Consider the following 14,811-nt stretch of genomic DNA (forward strand, 5'->3'; position numbering starts at 1 on the left):
GGCAATACGTATTATGAATAACATGAAATACAGAGATTCCTGCCGTGGTGTTTTTCGGAGGAATGGAATACTAACATTGACGGGGCTATACGTGAAAAAGTGCCTACTCTTCTTCCGGCAGCAAAGTTCTTATTTCGAAAAGTTCAGAAATACTAATAGTACAAGGAAAATGATTCCCTTTCATTTTCCCCAACACTCTTTAACTTTGACTGAGAAGAATGTCAAATATATGTGCCTGAAATTGTATAACTCTTTACCAAGAAAGATTCAACAAATCGATAATTTCAAAAATTTTAAAAGAGAAATATCAAACTTTCTAATTGAAACTGAACCTTATAATGTTCAAGAATATTTAGATCACTGTAAGTGTAAAGGATTCGTATAGCTGATTTATATTAACTTGTATTCTATTTTTTGTTATTATAACATGTTCTTCTTCAAGTATTGTACATTGATTTGGGAATAAATTATTTGATTTGATTTGATTTGATATATATCCGAAATAATTCCTTTTTTCCACCTTCATTAATGAATTCCAACTACCAGAAGATTATTTCCTCATCAGCCTTGATGTAGTATCCCTCTTTACCAACATTTCATTAGAATTAGCTCTGTCTGCGATCCAACACAGATGGGAGTCCATCAGTAGCCACACCACGATACCAAAGGAAGACTTCATAAACATCATCAGATTTCTTTTCAACTCAAACTATTTCATCTTCCAAGGTAATTTTAATAACCAAATACTAGGTTCCCCAATATGGTTTAAATTCAGCCCTTCCATTGCAGAGTTAGTGATGGATTTCCTCCTAGATAGCATCCTAACAGATATCCCTTTTGAGATGCCCTTCATTAAAAACTATGTAGATGACATCATTTGTGCAGTTCCCAGTGATAAGACCTCTTACACTCTTGAAAAGTTCAACAGACAGAGTGAGTCTATCAAATTTACCATAGAATTGGCAAATAACAATAGTGTGCCCTTCCTAGATACCCTAGTCATTAGAAGACCTGACAATACACTGATTCTTGATTGGTATAGAAAACCCTCGAGCTGAGGTAGATACTTGCATTATTTTTCCAACCACCCTCAGAGACAAAAAATCAATATGGATCAGGTTCTATATTCTCGAATGTCAGTTGAAGATCTATGATATTCTATGAACCCGACCTAACCCTACCCCTTTCGTTTTTACGCAGTTGTCAGATGAATGAAGAAAGAAAGAATTATCAAGAGAATTAAGAAGTGTGTGATAGTGAATTGATGAATATTAAAGACTATTTTGTGTTCAAAAATAATTTTTCCTCCAAATCTGTATAAGATTCAGTGCAACTTAAGATCTGGTAGCTCTTCGCATTTCGGTGCGTTTTAACATGTTGTCTTTTCTGCAATGTTTGTGTTATATTTGTATGTTGTTTGTTTTATAGAAGTCCTGAAGAAGATCCCAACCAAGGATCGAAACGTCGACCGATGAAATAAAGAAGATAGTAACAATTGAAGTTTTTCCAACACCCCTTAAACCATTGTTTATTAATTACTTTAGGAAATTATCACATTCTGTATATATATATATATATATATATATATATATATATACAGAATGTGATAATTTCAATTCGTAAGAAAATTATTGATCGCAATATATCTAATAGATAAGAATGCTAGGATGTTTCGATCTAGGAAATTCAGTTAGTTTTGTGAACTTGCTATTTGTAATGTTTATATTTAATATATATTGCAGATCCTTGAGAAAGGTAAGAAGTCTTACCGAAAGCTTGGATGATATAAAAGTCTATCACTGAATTTCCTAGATCGAAACATCCTAACATTCTTATCTATTATATATATATATATATATATATATAATGTTCAAGATAATGATCGTTGAAAATGATAATATATACTATATAAGGGATATCGATCAGTAATTAACGAGATATATTCCTTCTTTATTCATGTAAAGCCTAGCTTTCGAAGCTTATTTTGCTTCTTCCTCAGGGCAACTGTAAAATACAACAAAACACATCATCAACAATAAAACAAAAAACAGAGTACAACAACTTACTGAATGCGAGGTTAATCTCTAAGTCTAAGAAATGTACAAAATCAGACACAAGCATCAAACAGGGTAATATCAAATGATTATCAATTAAGAAACGCAATATCATAATACGCAATAAACAAAGTTAGGTTAAATGTCATTCATCAACTGGACCATAGAAAATTATATTGCACAAATCCTAACAGAAGCCTATGACCAGGATAATGCATATTATGTAAAAGATTCGTTTGACTTTTCCAGTAAGATTAACAATTTTGAATTACCCCCAGATTATGTGGTGATATCACTTGACGTAGTCAACCTATTTGGCAACATATCAAAGGAGTTGGTACTGAGAGCAATGGAATTCCATTGGAACAAGATTGAGGCATTCTGCAACATATCAAAAGAATACTTCAAGGAGATTATCACCTGCCTCCTAGAATCAGGTTACTTCATCTTCGATGGCAGTTTCTATTTGCAGATGTTTGGGTGCATTATGGGATCCAGACTTAGCCCGATTTTGTCGTTGTATGTGATGGACTATGTGCTCGACTCCTGTATACCTAGATTAACATTCACACTTGCATTTATAAAAAAATATGTAGACGACCTAATAATATCCCTACCATCAACGGGAACTGAGGAGATATTGCAAGTTTTCAACAGCTTCGACCCTAAATTAAAGTTCACGATTGAAACAGAAGATTGTTACAACTCTGTTCCGTTCTTAGATACCAAGGTATGCCGAGTGGATAATAAAGTAAAATTAAATTGGTATAGAAAGACGACTTCTGCAGGAAAGTTTATACATTTTTTATCTGACCATCCAATGAGCATAAAATTAAATTTCATTAAAGAACAAAAAAACAGGATTTATAAAATCTGTGATCCAACATTCAGAGATGGAAGCATGAAAAGACTGTTTGATCTTTTAGTTGAGAATGCCTATCCTAAAACAATGTTGAAAAAACTTCTATATTCTACTTCAATGTTGCCTTTGACTGAAAGTCAAACACAACCTGATATGGTGGGAGAAACAGAAGTTGTGAAATATAGAAGCATCCCTAACATCCCTTACCTTACCTGCAAAATTAAGAATTGTTTTAAAGATTATAATAAAAAAGTGAAAATAGTAGCACAGTGCAAAAAGAAAGTGGCAAATTTATATTCAAAACTGAAGGACCCTATACCAAAAGAAATAAAATCGAATGTGGTGTACGAACTGGAATGTACTGACTGTCATGAAACCTACGTAGGTCAAACCTCTCAGTGGCTTAGAAATCGCATGAACTTACATAAAAGTGATATTAGAACAAATAACCTGAGATGTGCATTATCTGTTCATGCTAATAAGTACTCACACAGTGTTGATTTTAATAACGTAAAAATTCTAGATGTAAATGTAAATTATAAAAAAAGATGTATACTAGAAATGATCCACATACAAACTCAAAAAAGTAAAATTAACAAAAAAACGGACACGCAGAGATTAAGTCCAATATATGCATATCTCATAGAATTTTCTAACAGACCATTTTTCGATGGTCCAGTTGATGAATGACATTTAACCTAACTTTGTTTATTGCGTATTATGATATTGCGTTTCTTAATTGATAATCATTAGATATTACCCTGTTTGATGCTTGTGTCTGATTTTGTACATTTCTTAGACTTAGAGATTAACCTCGCATTCAGTAAGTTGTTGTACTCTGTTTTTTGTTTTATTGTTGATGATGTGTTTTGTTGTATTTTACAGTTGCCCTGAGGAAGAAGCAAAATAAGCTTCGAAAGCTAGGCTTTACATGAATAAAGAGTGAATATATCTCGTTAATTACTGATCGATATCCCTTATATAGTATATATTATATATATATATATAAATATATATATATATATATATATATATATATATATATATATATATGTATGAAGTTTGAATAAATATTCATTACGGAACTAGTGCTTCACTTATTCAAGTAGTTGAATTTATCAACAGAATCATTGTATTGTAGATTTTTGGTTATTTCAATTAAACAATTTAGTTTTCCATTCATTATATGGAAAAATTATCCTTATGAAATCCTCACAGCAAACTGTTTCCGGTTGGATTTAATTTGAAGGGGTTCAAGATTCTCTTTGAATACAGGTCATCTGAAACTTCTCTGTATCTAGTGGGCAATCATCTTCACGAAGGAAAATCGTCGTCCAATTAAATTCATTATGGTGTTTTTCTGAATGATTCGATGAATTATTAGGAGATCTGAAAAAATACAATAATTATTCAGTATATTATTTATATCATATAACTTAGTAACTTACTTACGCCGAACTATGTTGTTTCTTATTGAAACATAAAATATTTTCGAATCATATATCATCATTCCATTTGTTTGCCAAACATAACCACAATTCTTCGAGATTTCTCAAATTTTCAGTTTGGCCATGCGCATAGAGAAATAAACTCTGAGGCCATGCGCAATAGTTCAAATCGTTCATAACATACGGTAATCTAGCATATTATGACTTATTTTATTATACAAAATTCGATTTAATATTTCGGATGATACAAATTGTTACATTTAATGAAATTCATAATAAAATAAATTTATTAATTCATAAATTTGATGGTTTGTTTGAAAAATTATTCGAGATTCTTCGATGTTGATCGGTCATGCGCATAGAATGATCCGAAAACAATTGAAATTCGAATTTATGGTATCATGATTTCTGTTGCTTTGTTTAATGTAAATGATAAGTATTGAGTGTATTTAGTTTGTTAAGTGTTACCTAAGTGCGTTTAGATTGTTAAGTGTTAAGTGTGTTTGGTTTGTTTAGTGTAAAGTGTTTGTGGAGTTCTTTAAGTGTGTTAAGTGGAAATTAGCAGAATGTATCTAACCAGGAGATGGTAGATATGTTGGAATGCTATTTCACAAATGGAAAAATAGCGAGAAGAGCTAAAGAAGCTCATGGAAGGCTGTTTCCAAATAGGAGACAGCCAAATGAGAGAACTTTCGTAAGGATTGTTCAAAGATTGCGTGATCATGGAGCCCTCGCTATCAACATGGTGGATAATGGCCGAATGCGATCAAGAGCAATGGATGATGTTCTAGATGACGTACAACAGCACCCCGAAACAAGAACGAGACGTCTCGCATTGCCCATACCATATTCAAAAGGTACAAGCTTTATTGCCGACGGATTTACCAAAAAGAATTGAATTTTCTCAATGGGTGAGCTTATTCAAATCACTTTATTTTCAAACTAAGTCGGCTGGTTCCCTCACTTGTCAATGCAAATTCAGTGTTTCAATCCATGGTTTTTGACCTGACAACGTAGCAAATATTCATTTCTGTGAGTCTTTTCAATCAGAGTTGCAATTAGCCAAAGTACCCAATATTTTGAATTCCACAGATTTTTTTTTTTAAACACATATTACTCGAAAACGGCTCAATATACGAAAATATGAAGAATACTTTCATTCTTCAAATTAGCTAAATATCCTTCAATGAACGTCCTAGTTACTCTTAAGAGTTCGGTTCTTTGAATTTCTGTTATTTTTATGGGATGAAGTGTTCATAATGAAGAAACATGGAGATGTGGATAAAATTTTGTGTACGGAGAAGATTCATCACATACATGAAAAACTATATCCCGAAATTCATTTTTTTCTATACAATCATTTCCGAGATATAACGGAAAATGACATTTTTTATCGATTTTCAACAGCCTGTATCTTTTTAACCGGGCCGAATCGGAAAAAATGGTAAATAAAAAAAGTGTTCCTTTTGACCTCAAGAATCTACGGTTAAAATATATGTACTTACCCTGTATATATATTATAATTATTATTATAAAAAGTAAATAAGGTAAACAGAATAATCAACAAAATGAGAGGTTGTCAAAAATGTTGTCAAATGCGATTGTTGAAAGATTCCATGAACCGAATCCAATCCCCTCTCACAGAAATGACCTAGAACACAGAATTCATTTTCATGTTATCCCTACGACTGCTGAACTTGTTGAAATTCTTTCTGTATGTGATCCATCCAATTCACTCCCACCGAGTTGGTCATAATGAATCAAATCAGAATAGATGGAGCTGATATTATTTACATCCCTTCTGTAGTTCATCGAACAGGTTTGGCGTTTAATATGATACATCTCTAAGAAACATCTTTTTCTTCCACTTACTTCAATTTCTAGGATTTTGGTGGAATCATAATTCATTGGATGATCTTTGTCCCGGGTATGGTCTTCTAGGGCACAAATCTTACTTGAATTCTTGATGTCGCTTTTGTGTTGAGCAATCCTTCTCTTCAAAAGCTGAGACGTCTGACCAATGTACACCTCATTGCATATTGAACAAGGAATACAATATACCACACCACTCATATTATCAACAGTCATCCTATCATTCACTCGACTGTATAATCTGTCAATTTTAAAAAAAGATTTCTGAATCAACATAATTTTTGTGGTCTTTAGGAGGTTAATTAATGCGTTAGTCATACCATTAATTCGGGGAATAGACGAGTAAAGAATTCTACCCGTGTTCTCAGTGTCCACAGTGGTGGATGCGCTCCTCTCTCCATTCGTTGGCCGTGTCGAAGGAGTGGTATTATAAATGAATCTGGACAACAATTTCCTTGGGTATCCATTCTCTAGCATCAACTGTACCAACAACCTCAGATTCTGCCGCCTTAGACTTAGATGGGCAACCTTTTCGATGCCATTCTTCAATCCTAAAATCATGTTTACCTTTTGTCCATGTGAATGATTAGAAAAATAGTGTATGTATCTCCCTGAACTTGTTGGTTTTCGGTACCAATCCAGAATCAGCCTATTTTCCAGTGTTCGAATCACCCTTGTATCCAGGAATGGGACTCCATTCGCTGTTTCTTCCTCCAAAGTAAACTGTATACTTTCATGTTCACTGTTAAACCTGTCTAGAACGAAAGCAACCTGGTCTCTAGGTACAGCACATATTAGATCATCAACATATTTCTTGATGAAAGGAATGTGAAAAGGAATACTAACAAGAATGCCGTCCAGAAGGAAATCCATTACTAATTCAGCAATGGATGGACTGAAGTTGGAACCCATAGGGGAAGCGAGGACCTGCATGAAGAACCTACCATTGAAAAGAAAATAGTTTGAAGAAAACAGGAATATGATGGCATGGATGAATTCTTCTTTTGGTAGACTTGTGTGGTTTTTGATAGTATCCCACTTGTTCTCAACAGCTGAAACTGCCAACTCGACAGGAATGTTGGAGAAAAGAGATACAACGTCCAGCCTGATCAGGACATAATCAACAGTTAACTGGAAATCATTCACATATTGGGCAAAAGCAAAGGAATCTTCAATAAAATATCTACTTCTGGTAGAAGAAAGATATTTAGACAGGATGTCTGAAACAAAAACTGACAGTTTGGATGTGGGGGTGTTAACAGATGATATTATTGGTCTCAAGGCAAGAATGGGTTTGTGGATTTTTGGTAAACCGTAGAATCTAGCTGAAACTGAATTGTAAAGGTACAGTGATTTACCTTGTATTTGTGTTATGTGGCCCTCACTGACCCATCGTTTAATCAATGCATTACATTTACCTTGTATTGTAATGGTTGGATCTCTGTTAGTAAGAAGTTGGTAATATTGTTCATTGAGCAAAATTTGGTTGGAGAGCTCTATGTACTGATCCTTATCCATCAAAACCGTAACATTGCCTTTATCAGCCCGTAACACAAGCAATTCTTGATGTTCACTTAGGTATCTCTTACAGTGGTAAAATTCTCTCTGGAAAACATTATTAGTCCTTTTTCCAGGTTTGATGTAGTTTGTGATAATATTAACAGCTTGGGAACGTTTGATGTTCTTTCCCTCATCTGACAGTCTATCATTAAGATCAATAATGCTCTCTACATCTGACAACAGCCTCGACATGGAAACCTCCCTTAAAGGAATATCAATGCCGAATTTGGGGCCAAGTGCTAAAAATTTCAATATTCTATCTGGTACAATAACAGTACTAACATTCTTAATCCACCGTTCCTGTGGTTCTACTCTCTTTAGAAGTTCATCCGATAGAGCTCTCACCTTCATCAGATTTCTCTCCCTGATAGCAGCAAATTCTAACTTATAACTATTGTTGTATATTGGGAATTAAAATAGTTGATATATATATATATATATATATATATATATATATATATATATATATATATATATATATATATATATATATATATATATATATATATATATATATATATATATATATATATATATATATATATATATATATATATATATATATATATATATATATATATATATATATATATATATATATATATATATATATATATATATATATATATATATATATATATATATATATATATATATATATATATATATATATATATATATATATATATATATATATATATATATATATATATATATATATATATATATATATATATATATATATATATATATATATATATATATATATATATATATATATATATATATATATATATATATATATATATATATATATATATATATATATATATATATATATATATATATATATATATAATGGTTTTTTAAAATTTCTGCATTTTTCTAAAATGCAGACTGGAAACTACAGCGATGAGAAAAGAACCTAAATTTTTCATAAGCAAAATTCTTGACAAAGATATACCAGATAGACAAGGAGCTGCGATGCGGATTTTGTGACAGATTTTAAGATCGGAAAACAAAGCTGGCTTGTTTAAGTCATCACATTCCAATCTTTGATGAGCACAGATCAAAGAATTGTGTAAAGTGCGTTGATTAATCGAGACTATAAATATAATATTCACATTTCTACCTGATGTAATAATATATGTTATTTTTTAGGATTGAATTATATTTTTATTTTTATATATTATTGGATGTGACATACTGTTCTGTGTTTGAAAATATATGTGTTATTGAACAAACATATTGTGCTTTAATTGCAAATATATATAATCGAATGTTCCTATGCAATAATATCAACATTAACGCATTAATTATAACGGTGTCTGGTAGACCCCAGTGTGTGTTCTAAGGTACTTTTTCTGATGTGTGTCTAGCGAGGGTTAATATATAAATAATAATGTAATTTTAATAGTTACTCTCGAAAGTATTTCACACCTCGGCTAATATATTGGTTCAATTTTGAGGATTACAAAGTGCAATGTTAAAAGTCTTTATACAGGGTCTTACAATAGTGTTTCAGGTTTCCATAGCTGCCAAACCAGACGTTTCAGAAATTCAGTTGAAAAGCATTCCCTTTGTACTTTCAATTCTGTATCTGTGGAAATTATTTTCTGATATACAGGATGTTCCCAAATGGAATTATTCAACAAATGAGTGATTTTTTCAATTGAACACCCCTTATATTTTTGCATATTTTCAATGCTCCTCAATAGTCTCAATACCTCTATCATGATGCAAAATATGAGGGATATTTTTCGAACGGTACGGATCTTGTTCAGAAAAAACTGCAAAATTCCGTTGAAACAGTGGTTCGGTAAAAGCCCTTTACCGATTTCCAGAAGCGATAGAATTATGAACTTGATCAGAATTTCTTTTAACTCAAGAATTTGCCTAGTCATCGTTCGTAAATGATCGACCTTTTTAATACAGGTCCAAATATGAAGAATTTCAAATTGTTTTTTCTCGAGTTTTTCAAATGTAACACCCTGTATTTTTTTCCATGTTTAAAACCTTTCATTTTTTCAGGAGTAACCTTAGGATAATTTTCACTCCTGTGTCCAGCAGACACGAAAAATGCCATTTCAACCAAAAATATCAGGAATAATGAACATAATAACTAACGGATACTTTAAATGAGTCACACAATGAAACGAAACTACATATTCTTGAAAAAAATGTAAAACCCTTCCAAATTCATAATTCTATTAAAGTTCAACATGAAAATGATAATAATACATAGGTATTATTGGTAACTTGTGTATTCTTACGATTACACAGTTATATCGGCACGAAAAAAAATTACATATGATCGTACATATGATTTTCATGTCGGAGCAGTGCCACATAACTGTTTTCAAGTATTGATCAAAATATTGTTATTCAGAGCTCAAAGTGATTTCCGAATACAATAAATTGAGATGAATTTTGGTAAAGATGAAATGGTTGATATGATTTTCATGTTGGGGTAGTGCCACAGATACTGTTTATTAGCTAGTAGATCCTATGCTGTCGAATATCCCGAAAGAAGTCATCCACATGAGTCGAGTTTTCGTAGGTAAATTTGTAGACAGGAGATTTCATGTATAGAAAAGAAGAGAGGGTAAAATCGGCCACTAACAAAGACAAGGAGCTCGAAGCTTTACTGCTTGTAACTGAAAATCTACACACAAGCCAAAGGGTGCTTGGGGTAACCTGTAGTATAAGTGAGCGTTCAGTTCAAAGAATCCTCAGAAATAATGAGGATCATGCCTACCATATTCAGATGCACCAGGCGCTTACCGATAGTGATTTTGAAAACAGTCTGAATTCCTATAACTGGGCAAGTTCTCAAATTGATAAGAACCCTACATTTCTTTAATTTGTTTCATTTAGTGAACCTTCCACAATTCCGGAGCCGTCAATAGGCACAATTTTCACTATTACTCTGTAGAAAATCCAAGAATTATAAGGGAAATAGACAATCAACACAGGTACAGGTGGTCATTGAATGTCTGGAAAGCAGTAATCGGCAATCATGTGATAGGGGTTCATTTTTTCGAAGGAAATTTAGATGAAGCTGCATATTTGAATTTCATTCAGAACGTTCTTCCCGGAATGTTAGCAGTGGTACTTATGGAAATACGAAATGAAATATGGCTCAGCACTCGCACATTATTCTGGTCCCGTGAGGGATTTACTGGACCAACAGTATCCAAATAGATGGATTGGTTGGGGCGGACCAACAAGATGGCCTGCTAGATCACCGGATCTCACCAAAATAGATTATTTTTTTGTGGGGACACATAAAGGGAAAGAAATGATGAAGTTTCAACAGCGAAACTTTGAACATCTCTTAAATCATTCACACAATTTTTCTTTGTCTTTTTCAACGCCTGTTTGTTTTTATATCTAATATTTGAATACAAATTTCCGTTCTGATTTCATTTTTCGTGCCTGCAGGACGCAGAACTAAAAATAGCCCTTTGGTTACTCCTGAAAAAATGTAAAGTTTTAACCTGCGTACATCATCATTGCAGGACCCTGTATACTAGGTAAATAGATTCTTTTAATTTTAGTTCTGTCTTATGATACTGCCATTCCATTCACTTAGAGACACTATTCAAATTTATCAAGAAATTAGCTATCACACCCAAATCTCCGTGAATCCTGGGATAAGATTACACGTTTAGAATTATATGATAAGAATTTCGCAAACAGGTACCCAATGTCCATCGAGAACGCAACAATTATTGAAGTGTCTTCGGTGAAAAGGAAGATGCATATTTTAATGGGATCTTTCAAGGGGACTCTTAAATGAATATATATCTCCTCGCTGGATTTCCTTATGTGAAAGCATTCTACTATATTTTTACAATATAGAACCTGAATTCCAATTCATGAACTCTTGACTGTATGCGTCCATTCGTAATTTCAAAATTTGGGATCTTTGGGACACAAATATGATAGAAATATTTAAGCGTTCAATAAAATTCATGATCAAGAGTGCTGAGGAGAAATAAGAGTGGATTTTCTGTGAATACAAGTAGTGCTTAGCTTGTACCATATTACTTACATTTGTTTAGATATTTCGAATCTGGGAACTTTATATGGTACAAGCTAAGCACTACTTGTAATCACAGAAAATTCACTCTAATTTCTCCACAGCACTCTTGACCACAAGTTTGAATGAACGCTCGTTTTAAAGTGATTATTTATATGATGAACCACACCAATTTTCAGTGATATTTTTGTAAAAAGAAATAAAGCCACGACTAGATATTCAGCCTACTTCGATGTAAATAATTCTTGAATGGACTATAAAAGTTTCGTTTTCAAATAAGCCAAACCACCTCAAGAAATTTGTCTGAGTCTTAGCTGGACAATTTTTGCCCAAGTGTGGTCAATCGTTAATGTTAAAACTTATCGGGCTCTTACCGGAACACATCCTTGTCGACATTTTTGAATCAGTGAGAACTTTACAGAACAATGAGATATTTACCTGCAATAAACTCTTTCAGATGGGCATGCTCTAAAGTTGACCAAATTTCTTCATCTGTATATTTATTGAAAGGATCTAAATTCATTCTTAACGTTCCAGAAAACAGTACCGCATCCTGAGGAATTATGGTTATTTTCGATCGGAGGGTATGAAGCCCTAGTTTAGATATATCGATGCCATCTATGAGTATAGAGCCACCAGCCGCTTCTATGATCCTGAAATGAGATTGAGTTAAATGAATTCTCCTTCCACATTTTCTCACTAATTTCACCTGAATAAACAAAGGGTCAAGCTAGATTTACCGGCCCCAGTACGTCCAACAATTCCTATTCTCTCTTTTTCATCGATTTTCAAATTTATTTTGGTTAGAACTAAATCCAAGCCAGGTCGATATCGAACTGAATAGTCTTGAAATATAATACAACCATTTTTTGGCCAATCAGATTCGGGTTCTGTATCAGGTATGACCCATAAAGTCTCTTGAGGTAGTTCCGAGTAATCCTTTATTCTTTCTATAGCTATAATGTTAGTTTCTACATCACAAATCATACGTACGAGCCAGTTCAACGTTTGTGTTATCTGGAATGACCAATTAAATAAAATTATAAAAGGCAAATATCAAATCAACTCTTGTTCTTTTCAAGTAAAGTTCTTATGATGTGATCAGCTTCAAATTCTATCCAAAGTTTGGAAATGTTCTTATCAACACTCAAAATATCAACTCCGTCGTTTTTGTGGTCACAAAAATATTGAGTATTCTATGGTTCTAGCGAATCGATCAACATAAAACTCTGCACGAGCTTGAAGCGGTCATTCAACCTTCAAATGCAAATTTTCATCTCGAGCGATTCCGTAGTTTCGAAAAAATCAAGAAAACAAACTATAGATAGATAGATAGTTAGATAGATATTTATTCAATTAATGAGTAATTGTAATACAATAAGATTGAAATTCGTTGAATAATTGTTGATCTACAGAAAGAAAAAAATTCAGACAATGAATATGGTTTCAATTTCATAATAAACTCATATAGGGTTTTCTTGAAAAAAATTACATCTTCAATAACATTTATTTTACTAGGAAGAGCGTTCATTAATTTTATTCCAAGATAAAGAGGATATTTTTCTGTCATAGTCAAATTATGGTAGGAATGAAAGAAATGTTTTTTTTTCTAGTCATTGAATTAACATTTTCATAGTTCTTAAAACAGTGAGGATGTAGATACATGAAGACAAGAACTTTATATATCTAAACCATGTAGTGTCCAGAGCTGTGCCAAAGCATTGTGTTTAGTGCTTTCGAAAGCACTTGAAGCCTTTTTGTGCTCCCGGGCACTGTGCTCCTGCGCACTTTTTAAAAACGGTGCTTAGTGCTTAGTAATCGAAGCACTTCGACAAAAGGCTTAGTGCTTAGTAATCCCGAAAGTGCTCCCGAGCACTGAAGTGCTCGCGATTACTTTTGCGGATTACTGAGCACTTATCACTTCCGAATTTTTGGTATAACACAAATATGCGCCGACGCGACGCCTTGATGATCGTTTCACATAATCTGATTAGTCTTTGATCGTGTATTGAAATTCAATAGGTACACAATAAGAATCTGACGGCTCTTTTGTGTGAATTCAGTGTCATTCATATATAAGATAAGTTTAATTCCATAAAAAAATCAATTCATTTGTTAGGCAGAAGGAGAATAGAAAATTGAATTTTCAATCATATAGCAGGATATTTCTTATAAAATAAAGTATAAACAGTACTATTATGATATTTTGAAATCGAACATTTCAATACTAATCTTATAGGTGAATGAGAAAGTTATTGCAATTTTCATCCCCTTTTTTTCAAAAATAAGAATTTTAATATTTGTCTGATTGAAGGAAGTCTAACAAAGTTCGATCATTAGTAGTTGGCCAGAATGTAAACGATAAAATTGAATAATTTTCTGAAAATATGAATGCTTTGTGTCGACAATTGTCACAAATCACATTTCCTTCTTCCTAATCATACCTCTATTTTTTATGCTTGCGTTGTATTCTACAAGTAAATTTAGTTTCCATATAGCTTTTTAGTTTTCAATATGAACCTTATTTTCATATTTTAATGAAGCTATTTTGATCTCGTGAAATAGGACTTTTTCTGAACTTCTGATTTTGTGATTCCAAAAATGATATATTTGATTATTTATGGATGCTAGATATTAACCTCTTGCTAGTATATTGTTATTTCACGAAATAAAGTCCGAAAATATTTCTGTGATGTGTTTACATAAAAATAAATATATAATCTGAATTATTTTTGACAGTGTTTGACATGATATTTTGAACAATACGGAAGTTTTCTTCCATGGATCGAACCAATTTGTCTATGAAATTTCAGTTACATATATCATATATTTTTTCCGCCGACTAGAATGAGAGATGTGAGATAATGGCATATTTTCATTCGAATATTATACACCATATGTTTTTAATGGGATACCCTTTGTAGATTCTCTTTGTAGTTGTTCTCAGCCGACAGCTACCAAAGAAGTTTT

General features: G+C 32.5%; 1 protein-coding gene across 7 annotated transcripts in view; it reads right to left on the bottom strand.

The window, feature by feature from the left end:
* Positions 1–14,811, bottom strand: part of LOC123679983 (multidrug resistance-associated protein 1-like) — a 398,343-nt gene that overhangs the window by 11,960 nt on the left and 371,572 nt on the right. For all 7 annotated transcript variants that reach the window (XM_045617593.1, XM_045617595.1, XM_045617597.1 and 4 more), the window contains 2 exons: positions 12,551–12,858; positions 12,280–12,494 (listed from right to left, as the gene is read on the bottom strand). In XM_045617593.1, the coding sequence (XP_045473549.1) occupies positions 12,280–12,494; positions 12,551–12,858 (523 nt within the window). The remainder of the gene's footprint in view (positions 1–12,279; positions 12,495–12,550; positions 12,859–14,811) is intronic.

The sequence above is a fragment of the Harmonia axyridis genome, chromosome 5 (assembly GCF_914767665.1).
Source record: "Harmonia axyridis chromosome 5, icHarAxyr1.1, whole genome shotgun sequence".
NCBI lineage: Eukaryota > Metazoa > Arthropoda > Insecta > Coleoptera > Coccinellidae > Harmonia > Harmonia axyridis.